At 46.3% G+C, this 17,768-nt stretch overlaps 3 protein-coding genes across 13 annotated transcripts in view; 1 reads left to right on the top strand and 2 right to left on the bottom strand.

Moving 5' to 3' along the window:
* LOC6615908 (uncharacterized protein CG43867) overlaps nt 1–17,768 on the top strand; it is an 83,958-nt gene that overhangs the window by 26,244 nt on the left and 39,946 nt on the right. The gene's annotated exons all lie outside the window — the stretch shown is intronic.
* On the bottom strand, nt 2,962–5,287 carry LOC6615913 (seminase). Its single transcript, XM_032725046.1, has one exon. It carries the CDS (start codon nt 4,411–4,413, stop codon nt 3,649–3,651), a length of 765 nt encoding a protein of 254 aa, XP_032580937.1. The 5' UTR covers nt 4,414–5,287; the 3' UTR covers nt 2,962–3,648.
* Nucleotides 16,465–17,016, bottom strand: LOC6615912. Its single transcript, XM_002040244.2, has one exon. It carries the CDS (start codon nt 16,890–16,892, stop codon nt 16,566–16,568), a length of 327 nt encoding a protein of 108 aa, XP_002040280.1. The 5' UTR covers nt 16,893–17,016; the 3' UTR covers nt 16,465–16,565.

Genomic DNA, 17,768 nt, shown 5'->3' with positions numbered 1-17,768 from the left:
ACACGGTTCCAAATGGCGTGTGTGTTTTGTAGAGGCGATAATGAACTCGACACACGTGCCAAAGGGGAAAAGCGGAAAAATGCAGTGCTCGATGCGGTTGCGGTTACCTCTTTGCGCTCCCTCCCTCTCGCTACCCCTCTCTGCGTCTCTCTTTTGCTCTCGCTCACTCGCTGTCTCTGTCTCACTTGCTATTGTCGCATTGCCGTTTGAAAAACTGTGGGGGAAAACTCCACTGCATCGCATTTGTGGCCGCCATAATGGTGGCAAATCGGGGAACGGGCCCCGCGATTACTGGTTGGCTCAATTCGAGGCGAAGGCAAAGCGCGTGCATAATGGCAATTTGAGTAATGGTGCCAAATATGCGGACATTTCATTGTTTGCCAAACCAGCGGGTCGTTGAATTGGGATCATAGGTTAGGTGCGTCAATTTAAGCAAGGTGTCAATTAAGAAGCGGCCATATTGCTTGAAATAAAACAAAAAATTAGATAAAAATGCAAGCGAAGGACAGAAGGTCCAAGTAATCCTGCAATAGGCAAGAGCGCAACTTTAATCGAATGGATCCCAATCAGAACGGCAAACAAAAACTCCTCTTGTGGTCGTCCAACCAAACTTCTTCGGTTCAAAAACTTTCAAGTGGAACCAGGCAAAAGATTGCCAAAGGTTTCTCAAGGGTACAGTCATGGCTGAAAAATAAGGACGATGTCCTTTCGGCTGAGAGCCAGCACTCGAGCGATCGATTTGGTTGGTTTTCAAGTGGAGTGTCGTACAAAATCGTCATAAGTTAAATTAAATTGACCATCACAGTGGTTTTGAAACCCCAAGTCCAGAGTGACCAGAGTGTGACCAGAGTGTGACCAGCTAATGCCAGTGTGACCAATGCTGATTTTATTCTGCCTAGCCAAATGTTTGAAAATAATGAAACATGCCCGCATACCAAAAGTTGCCTCCGTGTGGGTTTTAATATGGCCTTCTCTTTTGGACAATCAGCGTCGGAATAAGATCATTGTATGCCCAAAGTGCTCGTTAGCCAACGTGAAATGCCTGCGTGGCAACAAATAAGCTCAGCCCGCATGTCTTTCCTTCGAGAATTTCCCCCAATTTGCCCTCTTTTCTGCCATTTGCCTCTCCCTTGTTTGCGTGTGAAATAATGTTTTTATAAGTCACCTTTATGTAATGACAATGGGGAATCATTAAATGTCTATTTGAGCATTTTGTGCTCCCTTTCCTCATCCTCCACTTCTACTTTACCGCCATTTCTGGCAGGACATCCTGTGACAGTGTAATTATAAGATAGGGGTCAAGGCCAGAATGTATGCCACGGTTTTTTGATTGAAGGCAAGGCACATGTAGGGGATGTGGAAAGCTGAGAGAAAGGTCGGCCAGAATTTATCTATTCATGCTGGCCCCCCACACTTGCTCTCTCGAGAGATATCCTTAAGTCCTTAGTTCACTTTTTAACTCCAGCTACGAAAGTGAAACCAAAACTACACAGAAAAGCGACGTAAAGTAGTCGAGAACAGAGAAGACTATTTCCAAACAACAACAGAGAGAGAGAAAAAGGGTTGCCACCCTCACCCCAAGAAAAGTGCGTGTCCGTCAGGGAATTTCCCTTCAATTAGGATTAATACACAAGATACGAAAAGAACGAAAAATACGAGTGGAATAGGGAAAAGCCAGTCAAAAAAAGTAACTAGGGTAATGTGTTTCATATGTGTGGGGGTGTGGCTTTTTATGGTATAGTATGGTATGGTATGGTATGGGAAAGAGTGAACAATCCTTTTTATCCCCGTACCCGGGAATGTAGCACAATTGAGGCATTATTAGTGAAAAAGTTTTACATTTCTGACAGCTAGGGAAATGGGAAAACTCAGAATGGAAGTCTTGGCCAGAAAAGTCAAACCTTTTCGGCCCTTTCCCTTGATTATGATGAGGGGCTGACGCGATCCAGAATTCTCTGTCAGCTTCTGTTTTTCTCGGGCTTAAATTGCTAAAAAGTACAATTTATCACAATTGCCAATTGGACGACTTCTCTCGGGCTTTTTCCGTTTCTCCGACAATAACTTGACCGACTTTCGGACCTCCTACGCAAGTTTTCGCAAATTGCCTCACCTCTGTCGGTCGTCAGGATGACTCTTTCTGTTTATTTTTAGAGATTGGGTCACTGGAAGTGCTCTTTTCGACAGTTTTGTGGTCGAGAATTTTTCGAAAACTTTTGTGCCTGTGTATGTGAGGTCTGTTTGTTTAGTGGGAGTAAGTTATGCACAATGATGGTTTGGTCGTCTTAGTTACTCTTGTAGCCTGGTTGGTACGTGTCGAGTGCCCATGAATAATCCGTCGATGATGAACATAAACAATCGAAAGACATCTTTCAGGGCGTTTTTAGATTTTCTATTTCGACCCTTGTATATTTTATTTAGCTAGCACATATTTTACAGCTCGCTTTAATTCCTCCAAAACTAAATACATACTGGGCACGTTCGAATGTTAATTCTTGGCACTTTTGCATTTAAAGTGCCGCCTGGCTCCCACTGAGATTGTGAATTTTGAGTGGGTGCTTCGAAATGGGTGTTTCCGCCAGACGTGGTCTGTTATGCAACACCTGTCGCTATCCCGATAACCGATAGCAATGACTCGCACACTTTGTTCCGACACTTGCGAAATATGCAAATTTAATATGATTTTAATTTGGACGAGAAGCTCAGAGTCCTGCGCTTGTCCCTTGATTCTCGAGACTCGAGAACTTTAGAGAACCCAGGCGACAGGACGTCAACATGTCGTCATCGTCATTGTCATCGTCAAACTATTCAAAAAGAAACTGCTATTCCATCCGCTGCCATGTCTCCCCCCCCTCGGCATCGCCCACGTTCTTTCCCATTTGCGTTGCACACTTTTGTGCTGCGGAACTACCAGGATTCGTGGGACTCGGGTTGTCCTTTTGTGCGGCACCATTCCCTTCCCGCCGCCACGCTGTATATTCATGTTCACGTGTAGATTTTATTAAACATATGAATTCATTAAATGTTCCTGAGCAGGCAGGCTTACAGAAAAAGCGAGGGAAAAACGCCGGGAGAATTGTATGTAAATCGTCATCGTCGACCTCCTCGTTTGCCTCACTTGCATTGCTGGAGCGGCGGGTTAATGGGTTATGTGCCGTGATTTTCGAGCTACCAAAAGCAGCCAACTCGCCTTCCAATTCCTCTGCCAAACCTACTCAGACTTGGGACCTTTTGTTGATTTTTTATGTAGAGCGCAAATTGATTTGCCTTCGGAGGCAAACAGTAGTTTGGACCAAGAAGAATACGACAGTCGATAGAATTTATCAATAAGTGTGAGATGCTGTACTCTGTAAGTTCGATGAAGAGTTCAATTTTCTTTTTTGCACAAACAAAGGGTGCCTTAAATGGCAAAAAATATTCAGATGCGTATTGTATATATTGTAAGAGCTCTCTTGCGATACTGCACCAAAAAGAAAATTTATTCTGCTCTTGTTCCCTTTCTTTTTCTCGGTTATAATTGAATTTTTCTTCTGTTCTCTTGCAGGTGAGTCTTTTAACCACAAACACACTTTGTTCAGCTGCAATTGGGTATGTTTTACGTGATCTTTTTGGCGTAGTTTTAAGTACAAGTATAATATTAGTTCACCCGTCTCAGCTCCGTGACCTGCTCAGCATTTCCCTGTCCAAGGTTAGCACGGCTTTTGCGATAAAGGCGCGATGGTAGTGAACCTCCGTGAAGAGAGCGGGATACCGCTTATCTCCGCATTTTCGAAAGGCTATTGCCAGGCCGCATACTTCTCCTTCGCTGATCAGGGGATCTCCGGAGTCCCCATAGCACAGCCCCTCTCCCTTCGTGGCTGAGGCGCAGGTCACGCCGCCCGAGATCTGGGGAAACCATTGACGACAGTTTTTCTCGGGTTCCACTTGAACACTCATAGATTTAAGGGGATGGGTGATATGCATCAAATTCCAGCCTGCAAGCTCTTGCGGCGGTGCGAACGTGTTAAGAGGGGTCAATGGCCGCGAGCACAGGCCGATGTAGTTGATCTTGTGGGAATGCGAAACGGCCGCCTTGACCCTCAGCACGGCGATGTCGTTTCGCAGGGATAGGGGCGAAAACTTCGGGTGGCGCAGGAGTCCCGCCACTGGCTTGCCCCTGAACTCCCAGGCTATCCACCTGTAGCCCGCGCGCACTGACAGCTCCTCCGGCTTGGTATTCTTCTTGAAACAGTGAGCCACCGTTAAGACGTAACGGGCACTGAACAGCGATCCGGCCGCCAGGAACTGCGGACCGTAGATCTGCATCACATAGCCGTAGTTTTGCTCCTGCACCGGGATTCCCCGATGAAGGGCATCACCCCATCTGACTGCGATGGCAAGGAGGATAAGCTGCAGCGACTCCACTACAGCTGCCATCGTACATGAACTGGCCTAGAAGCTGAGCGGATGCGATATGGATATGGGGTAGAAGCGTAGCGATTTCCATTCGATGCGGCTGCTGAAGTTCACTGTGCGAGGCTAATGCTATGCATATAATACGGGGAAAGTTGTGACTGGGTGGCATGACTCGATACAGCGTGCTTTGGCAGAACTGTCACTATAGTCTGCCGAAATCCTAGTGCGGAATATTCGTACTCGGTGGCAAGGGTCCTTCAACGAGATAACATAATCCTGTCGTGCCTCTTGAACCACAGATCCTGTTGGGCATAAAAAACACAAGTTAATATCGCAGGAGCAACCTTAAACATGCCATGCTCCAATCACGCTGGCCTGTCAGTCCTCTCTAGCTTCCAGCCACCAGGATCCGCCATTCAGCCTTCAATCACGCCTCGCCCACCACCTCACCTCCTTTCAATCGCAATCCCAGTGCCACACCACTGCCCATGCCCTCTGTTATTGTTGTTCGCACACAATTAACACTCGAAATGTTTAACAGGCTTACAGTGAAGGGCTCAAGTGGCAGGCAGACGACGTCTGTTTGAGTGCGGTGGTTCTGTTTTGGGTGCCTTGGGTGGTAGGGTGGTTGCAAGTTGGTCATGCGTGGCCACATTCCCACATCCTCCCACGCCGAGGCGAACGAGCAACAACATGCCACTTAATTTCATTTCTTTTCATTTGAGCCCCACAGTGAGGCGCACAGTGAGGCAAAGCAGCCATCGATGGTTGTATACTCGTCGTGCCTCCTCGACTTTCTTTGCAATCCTGCATCCTGCATTTTGACACAGCTGATTGATGTGGGGCAGGAACTTCACTGCCTTACCAGCTTTTTCTTAGCCAACTTATCGAATGTGTCAATGTCAAGAATGGTTTGAATTCAAACTAAACTGTTTAAAGTTCGATCTAAAGTATTCCTAGAAATGCTTTATCTTTGATTTCATCACTCCAAGAACTCGCTTCACTGTGCTTTTCCCTACCTTCGTTGTTTTTGTTTCCCGCCATTTTTTCCGCTTGTCATAAAGCGGCGTGAATGTAATCAAGGCGGCTATTATTCTTAGATTTAAAGCGCAAATGAAAACGCCCCAGTCGAGAGCTCGCTTGCCTTTCTCTGCTCGGCTTTCTGGGTGCCCCTTGCCCCGCCCTTCCCACCATCGCAGCCCTTTGCTCCTTGGGTTCAATACAAACAATGGACCACGTATGTGGCATATGCGTGTCTTCCTCTGTGAGGGCAGCAGGAATAAAAAAGCAAGCGCGTTGTGGCATACAAAAGCCTCATTGTTCGACTCGCCGCCGAAATGCTGCCGAAAAGCTGGCGGAGGTGGAGAACGGAGCTGGAACATATATGTATGTAAGTGTCGTGCTTAAATATGCAAGTCTATTGTGTGAAGACCCCCTCGTTTCTCCTTCTTTGGGGCCGCACACATTTTTAAGTAACTTTCAGGCCCGCATTCTACATTCCACAGTCCAGACCCCCGTTCATATGCGCACTCACAATTCGTTATTCATTCGAGTGAGTGCCCTGATTTGTCATGCAAATTCAATTAGCAGGCCGCCGCTCACAAAGGAAACCCGCGGGCCCGAAAATTATGCAACAGTTAATCAGAAAAAGTGCAGTGCCACGAATGCACCATCGCTTCTTTTTAAATTATTTCATAGGGTTATCTTTTTCACAGCTTGCCTCAGACTCCTTTCCAAGTGAATCCCATTGAATTATGAAACTGGTGAATAGCCGAACAATAATTTCAAAACATTTTGACTGCGCTCTTCGCTCAGTGTATGCGTACAGTTCACCTGACCTCCTGCTGTACGCCACGCTACCGAACTTTTTTAATCGATAATGGCCGCGCCACTTGAAAATGACGACGACGATGACGATGACGACGCCAGGCAGTCTGCGAGTCCTGTGCGGCTCTTCGCTCCTCTTTTGCCACTTCCGGTCGGCGTTCCATCCCATTTCGGTTCGCTTCCTTGCCACATTTGCTTGGCTTCGGTTTGACTTTTGGCCTGTGTGGGTGTTGTTAGGTGGTGGATGGTGGGCAGTGGGCGCTGGTCAGTTGGCGGGACTGAACTGAAACGGAATGGGGCTGCCAAAGGCAAACAATTGCATGGTAATTCGCATGGGCCGTGAATGGTCGGTTGGTTCTCGTGCCGTGGTCACTGTGAAAAGCAGGAGCACGGTTCGTGAAATTGGCGTAATTCGGCTTCTTGGCCTCACATTTGGAAATCGCACCTCGAGTACGGATAATAGGAGTCGCAGGTCAGGGTCCCAAAAATATTTTATATACTGGGTATCCCATACGTTAGCAGCAGCTTTTGTTGCCATGGAAGTGTTACTTTTCTGTCTGTGTCTCCGCCTTAATGCCGCAAAAGCCACTCGAAACATGCTTGCACCGACCGCAGCCCGCGTGCGGCGGTTCCGCGACCCTCTCTTCCCGTGCCCATGGCCCCGGCCAGCTCTTTTGTCGACCACGCACTATTCCCCTCCTGCGCTGCCCGGTTGCCATATGGGCAAACAGAATTATTGAGGCGCGTCGACAAAAATGTTGCGCCAATGCCGAGCTGAGCTGCTGCGGTTCTGAGTCTTGCATTTCCGGCTTTTTGGTCCTTCAGGTCCGTGCTACTTTATCCCATTTTGTTATTAAAATGGGTAATCTATATTCGTTTGAAAGAGTGTAACAGAAAGAAAGAGTTCATCAACCGATTCTAGGGATCTAGTGGGGCTCTTCTGCAACATCGAGTTTCTCTCATTTCCTTTAGCTAAGTAACGGGTATCTAGTAGTCGAGACACTCGACGAAAGCGTGCTCCTGCTCTCAGCTGTTTATATACTATACGGTATACTGCTGTTAAGAAAAACATGTAGTCCTAAGGACTCACCTCTCTTTGTAGCACAATCGATAATTTCCAAATTAGATCAATAATTTCCATTGTCATTGCAAGTGAGCCGAAATATCCTTCACTATATGCCAGCTTTTTAAACTTGTTAAAATCTGGATTTTGGCGCTCCTTTGATGGCCATTCGATCTCTATTCGTTGCCTTGGGCGACTTTAGCAGAATGAGCAACTACCAATTTGCCATCCTGCCACTGTCAACAGCCGCATATTGCTGCTGCTGTAGACCGAATTTTTGCCTTTTGCCGCTTTTTCATCGCTGTGAGCCAACTTTTGACTGCTCAAGCAGCAAATCATATTGCTCAACAGCCGTCCCTCACACGCAGGCAGGGGAAACTTTGTCAACAATGTTGAATAATTAAAATGCTCCCTCGGCATCAAGTCTGTGCAAAGAACCAGGAGCTTCAGCTCCGGTTTATGCACACAAAGAAAAACTCGGCTAAAGTCTGCTGTAGCTTTTCAATTTGCATTGTTTTTGATCGGCTTAATACAATATGTAGTACGGAATTTGCTAAGCTACTTAGCACACTAAAAGTGATTTCATTTTATAACGTTCCTAGAGGCCAAACTCTATTTCTAGTCTTTCTGAATTTTTAAAATGGATTCATTTCAGGAACAGCCTAGTTTCACCCAGTGCACATCGTTGTGAGCGACCCAGAGTCGAGTCCTCAGCCTGGTGGCAGGGCTCATCAGCAATTCTCAATTGCTATTATAATATTTTTCCCTATGTTCCCGGCCCGCCGTCTTGGCGTTCCCCCACCCTTTGTGTGCGAGCGAGCGAGCCTGGCGAACACCTGATACAATGATAAAAGGGCCAGGAGTCATTGCCCACACTCCCCAGGTCCGCGTCCCCAGCCCCTATCCCCTGTCCCCTTATCCTGGCCGAGACTCGGGACTCGCTTAGTGCGCAGTCCCCGTGCACCGCTGAAGTTTGTCGGGCTCAAAATTCATCAACTTTGTTGCATAATATTTCAATAAAGAGCATTGGGGCTGGAGGAGGCTGTTGTGCTGGTGTCATAAAATTAAAGCATACTTTGCAGCGCCGCCAGACTGCAAGCTCTTCCAGATCCGAATAGTGCACTGGGGAGTGTTTTAGGTGACAGGCCAGGCCGGGACGGGCCAAAAAATGCTCCATAGAAAGCATATTGTGGAATTTGTCAACATTCCTGAGGCGAAAGCGCCCCTCTGCTCCACAGGCGGCAAATTGGCTCGTAAATTAAATGAAGCGTTCTTTCGTCCTAATAGAATTTTCCATTTGCATTATAAAGCAGTGCAGCTGGGAGTGGTGGGCCCGTCACGACTGTTGATTAGGAAACTTTTTTGGTGCCCTGCCGGAGCGATGGAACGTCAGTTTTAGCGTCCCCGAGGCAACTGTACATTGTGGGGATTGCGATTTTCTCAGGTCGCCCTGGAGGTCAACTTGTGTAGTACCGGTGTAGTTGTTTAGTAGCCTGGCCGGCTTGACTATGTTTTTATTTCATATGTATATTCAGCTTTAACGAGTTTGATGCAACTTTAATTTTATGTCCTCTCGATATCCCGCCATCTCGATCCTGTGGTCCTGCAGCCTGTGCTTTATGGAGATTTCGAGGGCCGTGTCCAGCCAGAGGGAGCTTCTGTATAATTTTGTATAATTTTAATCCAATTAAACTTAATTAACTTGTGTGCAGCTGAACGTATCTGTAAACCAGCCGGCCATTTTGGTGGCGCCCACTGTTATGCCGGGTCGTGGGCCTCGTATCCGGAGTCGTAATTATTACCACTTACGGCTAAATACTCAAGTTTCCTTCTTTTTGCTCCAGCTCATGGGCGAGAAAGTTCAAGGAGTGTGTGTGGCGGCCACACAAATTGCCGTATCATGCAACCGCAGCAACAACGAGAACAACAGGAGTGAAAAGTTTTAGCCAAATTCCGAGGGGTGGATGGATAAACTTTTCGCCTTTATATCACCACCCACCTTGCCTTGCCACTTTGCCTAGCGTTGTTGTTTAGCTTTCGCCGCTTTTGCTTCTGGCTGCGCTGGCTACTTATAGACGCATCAAACTTATGTTTCATCTTCTGCCGGGGCATAAATCTTTGTTGTGCGCCAAAAAATCGCGCACGGCGGTTCAAAAGAGCTACAAAATCTCATTCGCTTATGCCGCGGTCGCGTAATTATTTCCGACCTTTTTTCCATAACTCGCTCTCTCAACTTCCGCTTTTCTTTTAAACTTTTTTAATTTTTTTGGGTTTTCGAAAAGTTGGCCAGGCCTGTGATGTGCATTTCGTTTGCTGCTTTTAATTAGGGCCGGTTCCGGACGGAAAGGCCGCCCCTACGTACACTGAAAAAAATCACCGAGTCTTGAGTTTGCCTACACGTTTGCCACTCACTTTCCAATCAGTTTACTATTTATGACCCTTGTATGGGCTGTGATTAATCAGGGACTGAGAATGGGGGCCGTGTTGTACCAGTTGTATTCCAAGTAAATCAATGATTTACCCCTCTTTCGCATCAATCAAACAGCGGCAATTGCCTTGACATTAGCCATAAATTACGTAAATAAAGCGTTCCGGGAATACGAAATCAGAACCTCGGTCTGCAGCCAATGAACCGCATAACAAACTGTAAACGGTTTCCGGTTGCCTCCCCTGCAAATTAAATAATACCGGATCGCAAAAAGGAGTAAAGGATCGGGGCCGGCATGGTAAGGAAATCTAAGCCAAATGCGGTTGTTTTTGCCTTTGGCGGTGTCAGACAGTGAAATATTTGTCGATAACTATTAGCAAGTGGTGCATGAAATGCGATAACATTAATTAGCCGGGCCAACGAACCACAAGTGGTGACCCCGATCCCCCAGTTCCGTCCATTCAACGTGGTTCAATACACGGCATATGCATAGCAATAGAGTCTCGCTTCGGGTATTTAATTGCCAGCCATGGCTTTAGTAATAATAATAACAACGATAGATTCCCGGACTCCTAATTAATGGCGGGAATATAAGCCTTAAATGTTCCATCCCGATAGGGATAGATGGTGAACATTTCAAGGAAATAAATCTCAAACCCCACATACGGACATACGTATGGATGTTGGGATTTTCATGCAATGCGTAAATGCAGAACCAGCTGGATAGCATATTCAAGTTGGCATAGTCAAAAATCTTCTTTGAGCTTTTCCTTTTTCTCGGGCTTAATATAAAAACAACAAAATCTTAGGAAAATGCGACTTACGCATACCCACACACACATCTACACACACAAATGTGCGCGAGTGTGAGTGAGTGACACAAATACGAGACGACAGATGCCACTTAGAGGAGCAGAAGCGAGGAAAGGAAGTAAAGTGAGGAGACGAATAAGAGGACGGCCATGTTGGCAACCATGTCAACACTTATCTTTATGAGTTTCCGCTTTCTGTAAAGTCATTGACATGTATTTTTCCTTTCTTCTCCCGCCTTTTGATACTAAGCAGCCGTTTGGCACTTTGGGCGTACCGCATACAAAAATCTGCAGATACAGATTTGATACCACTTATTCAGCTGCCCAAAAGTACATTTGATACGGAGTCCGCTAAATAAATAGCCATTGTCCTTGCTTCGCCTTCCGATACAAAATCCTAGGCATTCGAGGGTCCCAAATAACGTTGGCATTCTGTAGTGAGTATTTCCTTATTTTGGATATTTTTTGCTGCGCCTATTTCAACATAAGTAAACTCAAAACTTGAGTACAGCGGGAACGAGGATGAAAGTCATGCCTGCGTGTTTATGTGCTTGCCGTGCTTCTGCGACTCTTGCGCAGTTTTCTACGAGTATCTGGGTCCTCGAAATCATTGGCATCTCTTAGGGCTCAGACTCGCCCCCAAACAAATTGCTGAAATCGCAAGTGTGCTTTTAGGCGTTAAATGCTATAAATTACTTTTCGATTTTCGAACAGCATAAATAAGAGTAAAGTCATTGGAATTGGCCAACTCCCACACACCCACGCCAGATGGCGTCTTCGTCGTCTCGTAATCAGCATATTTCGCTGTATGTGAATGTCTGCGTGTGCATGTGTGCGTGGCTCCATAGCCATGTGTGCGTTTGATCCTGCCCTCGGGAGCCACTAAGTGATGATTTGCTTTGGGGCGTAACCTGAACACAGCACCTAGGGGCGGAATGCGTGGCGGATAAACTTTAATTTTATAGATGGACAACCAACTATACGTTTGCCAGTCGCAGAAGACGTTTCTAAGCTTTTCACTCAGTCTGGACCCTATAGATCTGTGCCCATGTATGCGCAAACTTCCATCTAATCGTAGGTCACCTTTTTAATGTCCCATTCGTCAATTGTAATTGGTAGTTTAGTTGGCGCAAACCTAACCTTGCCTAGACACTTGAGTCTCAACATGCCACAACAGTTCGCTGAACAGAACGGCATCAACACGATTCAGAGGGGCAGTACTTTCTTTAGCAGCTTTTTGGCGCCCAACGTGGGGCTCTGAATGTATGAATACTCGTAAATATATTTATTTTTATTATTTCGAAAACTCTGGGCGCAGCTGGTGCCCCTGCTTTCGCCTGCCGTTTTTATAGGGTCTGACAGCCTCTCACGCTTTTCACTTTTATTATCCTTCATGTGCGATTTCACACCTTCAATTGCAGAGAAGGCGGCGAGTGCAAGGAAGAACAGCTTGCCACACGTAGCAGCAAATCAAAATCTTGAATTTATTCCACATACGAAGCGCATGAATTTCAAATTACTGTGGGAACACCCACCTACGTCTACAGGAACACTGAGCCAGCTAACGCATACCTCTGACTTTAACCTCCTGCCTCTTTCGTGGACGTGTGCAACACGTTGTGTGGCAGCCACGTCGCACACACACTCGTTTCCATCCCCATCTTGGCCAGGATAATGACTGCACTGTGGTCGTGCCTCAAAATGTTTAAAGCCCTCCACCTTTTGGTCTTATTTTTCAGGAGTCTGAGCCTGAGTCTGAGTATAAGTGTGAAAAAGGAGTTATGGGACTCTTTCAGGGGCAAGAAGTCCAGAACCAAAGTGTGGTATCGAACATGAAAAAAACAAAGATAGCGAGAGAACGGGCCAATGAACGACTCATTTGAAATTCATGCGGCCACTCACTGGGTGCATAAAGCAATCAAATCAACCACATAACACCAACACCACAAACTCACTCGCACATATACTTGGGGATTTTCATGCTCTCCTCGGAGGATTTTCCCTCTTGCCCGTTTCGACTTTTCCTGCTTTTTTCTTCGCCTTGTAGCATTTCTGTCGGTTTCATACACGTTTCATTCGTGTAAATAATAAATAAGCTAAGCTGACTTTTGTGGCGTGCAAAACGTTTTGCTCGTCCTTCCCGCACCTCCAGAACCCGGAGGATGTAGTGGCCTAAAGAGACGTGGCGAGGCTATCGACTCCAAATCTCAACCAAAGTCAAATACGACAAGCCTAAACAAAAGCGAAAGTTTGCCACTTGCTGAACCCTTTGCCAGTTGTTCACCCCCGGCTCTGCCTTCATTTGGAACCCTCCATCCATGATTTATGCATGACCCGGAGGCGCTCGACCCAAGTTGGGGTGTTGTGCCGTGGGGGTGCGGGGATAAAATGGACAGGGGCTGGGGGATGATCGAAGCTGATTCATGCTTGCATGCGGATTGTCCATGCTGGATTCAATGGGGATGACCTGGAAGTGGGTTAACCAGCATTGCTTTGCATGGATTTGTTTTTTAGCCGTAACAAGTTCAACGTAATTTCTCCTTGTGATGTATCTGGACTTGATGCTATACCAATTAGCAAACTTGCCACTTTTTACGGGGACCGTGGCGAATATAATCAGTTGCATGTCCAAATTCTCACGAATCCTTTGTCCGTGTCAAACCAATTAGTAAGTGCAACTAATGAAATAAAAACTAAAGAGAGCTGGATTCTGCTTTGGTCAGCTGGGTGGAGAATTGAGTAAATTGGGGTGGAAAGGGCAGCAGAACCTGCACACATCAATTTGACTTTTCCATCAATTATTTAGACACAGCAGCGAAAATAATAATGATGACGGAGGAGGGGAAGGCAATGGTCCTGATGGCGATGCAGATGCACGTTGGAGGAGCCGGCTTGGAGGGAAAAACGTGGTGGGTGAAACAACCGCTTCAACTATTGGCAGCTAATTAATTGAATTCTGTTCAATAACGTGTTGCAACTTTTCCCCGCCGAAAAGAAGGGCGAAAATGTGGGGTCAAGTTGTGTAACAAGTTTGGCGCATTAAGTCATTAAAGTTTTCTGATTCGATTTGGCGTATTATCCCTCTCATCCGTTTCCCATTTTTTAATTCCTGCGCGCAAAACTTTCTAAGCTCCCGAATTAATGACGCCCCAACCAAACGATGTTATCGAAAAGGGGTTGCAAAACTTTGGCCATAATAATATTAATAACCTCGTTATATCTGGAATAGGACGAGCTCCGTAGGCGTTTCGATTCTATTCCTCCGATTGGTTGCAGAAACCACTTGGAAATCGAATACTCAGCGGAAAACATTAAAAACACTGGCCTGTTTCCCGAATTTCCCCCAAATGTATGCTGAGCCAGCGAAAATTCCTCGCATAAGGGGATTGGCACAGGGTTTGTTTTACGGATGTGGGCTTGTGCCACTCTTATCAGTCAAAAACCAGGAACACTTACACCGTTAGCTCCCACTTAAGTTGTTGAACTGTTGAACTGAGGGAAAGCGCCATAAACATGTAGGAAATGCACTCTTTATTACTAGATAATTGTGTTGCTTTCAAAGGAACTATTCATCTACGCACTTGCGTGCGTTTTAGAATTTGTCCATTTTACTGATGTAAGCCAAGTAAATTGGTTTTGAGTTATGTTTGATAGCATTAAAGGGGCAGGGGGTGGGGATACGTGGCGCTGTCACTACAGATTAAGTTCGCCCCCTGCTTCCTCCTGCGCTCCATTAATTTAGCAACAGAAAGAGAAAACCAACGCACACAATCCCGCTTCATCCCCTATTGATCCCCTTTTCTGTCAGTCCCTGCCACGCCCATTTGATTGGTCACGTGCCTTGCACGCCCCTGCCCCTCTCTCCTTCCGGCTTTTGGCTTCAATTCGTTGTGATTGCTTTGTATCGATTACAAAATGCATTACAACATTTGCCACATGATAAATAACACTCTGCAAACGGGTAGCACTGTTTCGGAAGGCGGTGGTTGGGGTGGGCGTGGTCGCACCTGAAATTAAATCTCTATACAGCAAGAGCGTTGTCAAAGCACCAGTTCTTTGAGCAATAACCATCTAGTAATGCCTTATTTCAATAAGGTGTGGTGGTCACTCCATGCAGAATGTCTCTAGATTAGCTATTTCTGGGTTTCGTATGATTTGCAGTTCTGAGAGATGCGAGCCATGAGTTTGCTGTCTGTCTACCCCAGCTGGCTATTCTTCCTTTTGACTTTATGGCTCTTCTTTGCTTTGATATGCGCAGATCTGGTTCAGTGCGACCATGCGACATTTATAAAATGTGAAACGCAAAAACGCAACTACCCCACCGAGGAGCCCGCTTAACCCCAAGGGGACGTTGCAAGGACATTTCCTCGTACTTGCCTGGCTCGCCCCCTCAATTGCTGTTCCTCGAAGGAAATAAAATGCAATTGCGTGATTATTGAACGATTTGTATCAATTCACAAAGGCAACGGGTTGGGGCCGGCGAAAAACTTCCGTTTCCCTCAAATGTTTATTTATGCATTTCACTTGCTTATGTTATTACAAGTCTTCCCGGGGTTTTGCGGACTAGGGGAATGATTGTTGATATCAGTATCCGTTCATATGTACGAGTATGCGCGTGTATCTATGTGTGTCCCCATGTTCACCCCCGTCAACCTGCGTTCCCGAATTCGAAGTTGAACTGGTGGGAAGTACAAACCTCACGGGACGATTGCAGCTCAAGACATTTGTCGAAACGTGCGAAAACTTTTGCCGTACAAGTGTCGTTTCCCCCTTTCATAAGCTTGTTAGCTTCTGAAGTTTATTAAAGTGGCATAAAAGTGTCATTGGCGTCTAATGGCCAACGATTAGCTGGAAAGGAACCCAATCCCAAATGCCCCGGAATTACTCGAAAACTGAGCTCAATCCGTACCGAACGGACCCATCTCAATATCTCTTTCGAAAATGTCTTAATTGAAAGAAGGCAACAACTTAAAGAGTCGAATGCCATATCTCGAGCATTTGAGCAATTCTGCTGTTTCAATTTCTGAACTCTGTAATCGAGCTCACGCTTTTGTGCAAATGGCATAGGAGTCTAGATGCTTTTGTAAAACTGCACAGCTGCGTTGGGGTTAGAATATCTTATTATGGAAATTGTTTTGCATTAACTTGAATTCCTACCAGCTCTACCACATGCCTCCTCCACACTGCAACTTATCGATACTAAACATGCCTTCTTTAATGGGTCGAGCAGAAAAGTTTTCCCGCTCGTCTTGGGGGAAAACTTATTGAAAAGTCATAAAAAGCATAAAATACAAAAATGGCTTGTGGTGTGGAGCAGCCAAGAGTCTAAACCACCGACATGAACTGGAAGAGCCACGAAATTGTTTTTCCCCATTCGCTCCACCGCCCTTTTTGTAAATCATTTAACACGCTCTCGATTTTTATTTTAATGACATCTTGGCAAAGTTACCCCTAATGGCTTAGGTTGAAGCACTTTGCCAAGGACATAATGGAGCCTGCAGACATATTCGGGTCCTTAAACTCCCACCCGAATCCCGCCCGAAGGCTGTGCAAATTTGTTCGCAGGCGTCACATGCTGCTCCTGGACTACATATCCTGGAAGCTAGCTCTTCTACTGTGTATCCTGTGTGTTAATGATCATCATGAATATTCCGGCATTTGTTTGTTTGCTTAGCCAAAATGTTAATGTACGCCCAGCCCAAACGGAATTTAACCCTGCGGCACTCGTACGGGAAAACAGCAAAGAGGTCCTGCTAAATATTTGATTAACTTTCCTATGTGCAGTGTGTGTGCGAAATCAACTTAATTAAATTTAAACAAGCAGCTAATCAAATTTTTATTACACAGTCTTAACCACAAGAATGCTTTACCTCTGGCTCCCGCAAAACGTGGAGTAATTTCATTTTAAAAATGCATACTCCAAAAGGGGCCACGTGCGACTCGCAGAGGCGGAAAAGGATTGTCTTCTTGTTTCATTAAATATAAGGGCTCTTAACGAACATCTTTCTAATTCGTACATTAATGTAGTGGATCGATACGAAAATCAATTCCTTTGAGATACTATGGATAAGTAATCCTCGATGGAGGCCCTTTTGAGCCACCAAGCTTCCATATCGTACAGATCCACCTCGCCGGCCAAGGAGCTCAAGGTGCTGGACGTGTCAATCTGGTGAGGCAGTGACACTGCACTGGGGCTCATGCTGGGTAGCGATTGCTGGCTGGTGGTCACCTGGTTGAAGTAGCCTGACTCCTGGGAAATCACGTTCGCCAGGACGTCCGGCTGGTGCTGCACCTGCTGCTGCTTTCCTTTCTTTTGGCAAGGCTTCGATGAGGAGCAGCCGCAGCAGGCAAGTGGGCAGAGAAAGCACATATTTCTGTGGCTAGAAGTGCCGAAGATGCGGAAATGTGCCAGGCTGATTTCATCAGCAGTCAATGAAAGAATTTCCAGGCCTAGGTCAAGTTACCCGTCACCTGATGGTTTAGTTCCCACCTGATAGTGCCCTTTTATTTATGTTGTGCCGCCCGCAGCTTTTTGCTGAAAGGAGAGCCTCCCACAGGCAGTGCAACCCAGAGCTTTCTGCTTTTATAGCCGGCGGGTTTGTTGGGGGTACAGTTGTGTTCCCTGGAATTGGGCTAGACTGGCGGCCCCCGAACAATATTTTTCGGAGACCCCCATTATGCAAAATGGTCTCACTTATGTTAATTTCACAAATGCCCCGCACTCTGTCCAGTATATATCAGGACGCTATCAGAACTATCGGGTTCCGGCGGTTGGAGGGGGAAAAACGGCAGCCGACTACCACCTATTGTATTACCAATTTGCGAATGCAAATCAGACGCAGAGCGCGAGTTTCACACCAGTTTCGTATTGAATTTAAAGAGTGAGCCATGCGACACAAACATCAAAGCCGATGATGGTGGCTGTGAAACAAGGGATGGACGTGTGACGCGGACGTCTTCGAGCACATCTTCGATGGCAATGCCAGCACAATGCCATAAGCCATCCAGCAGCTGGTCCGCCTGAAGGTGTTCATTTGCACGGATGCTGAACTTCTTCGAAGGGATGTGGTAAGCGGAGACCCCGCGATGGGACACCCCATGGTCTGCACCTAGACAAAAATTGGCTGATCCTCATGGCACTGCGCTTGGGTTAAAAGACCAACATCTGCCCAAAGAAAGCATGTTCTACGGTCTCCAGAAGTCCAGGGAACCTTCTATATACGGCCAGCTCCACAGATGAGAGGTT

The sequence above is a fragment of the Drosophila sechellia genome, chromosome X (assembly GCF_004382195.2).
Source record: "Drosophila sechellia strain sech25 chromosome X, ASM438219v1, whole genome shotgun sequence".
Lineage (NCBI taxonomy): Eukaryota > Metazoa > Arthropoda > Insecta > Diptera > Drosophilidae > Drosophila > Drosophila sechellia.
The sequence above is the reverse complement of the archived record's forward strand: the minus strand, read 5'-3'. Positions and strand labels throughout refer to the sequence as shown.

Coding starts and splice junctions, on each gene's coding strand:
- LOC6615912 (XM_002040244.2), bottom strand. CDS start 16,892: ATGTGCTTTCTCTGCCCACTTGCCTGCTGCGGCTGCTCCTCATCGAAG.
- LOC6615913 (XM_032725046.1), bottom strand. CDS start 4,413: ATGGCAGCTGTAGTGGAGTCGCTGCAGCTTATCCTCCTTGCCATCGCA.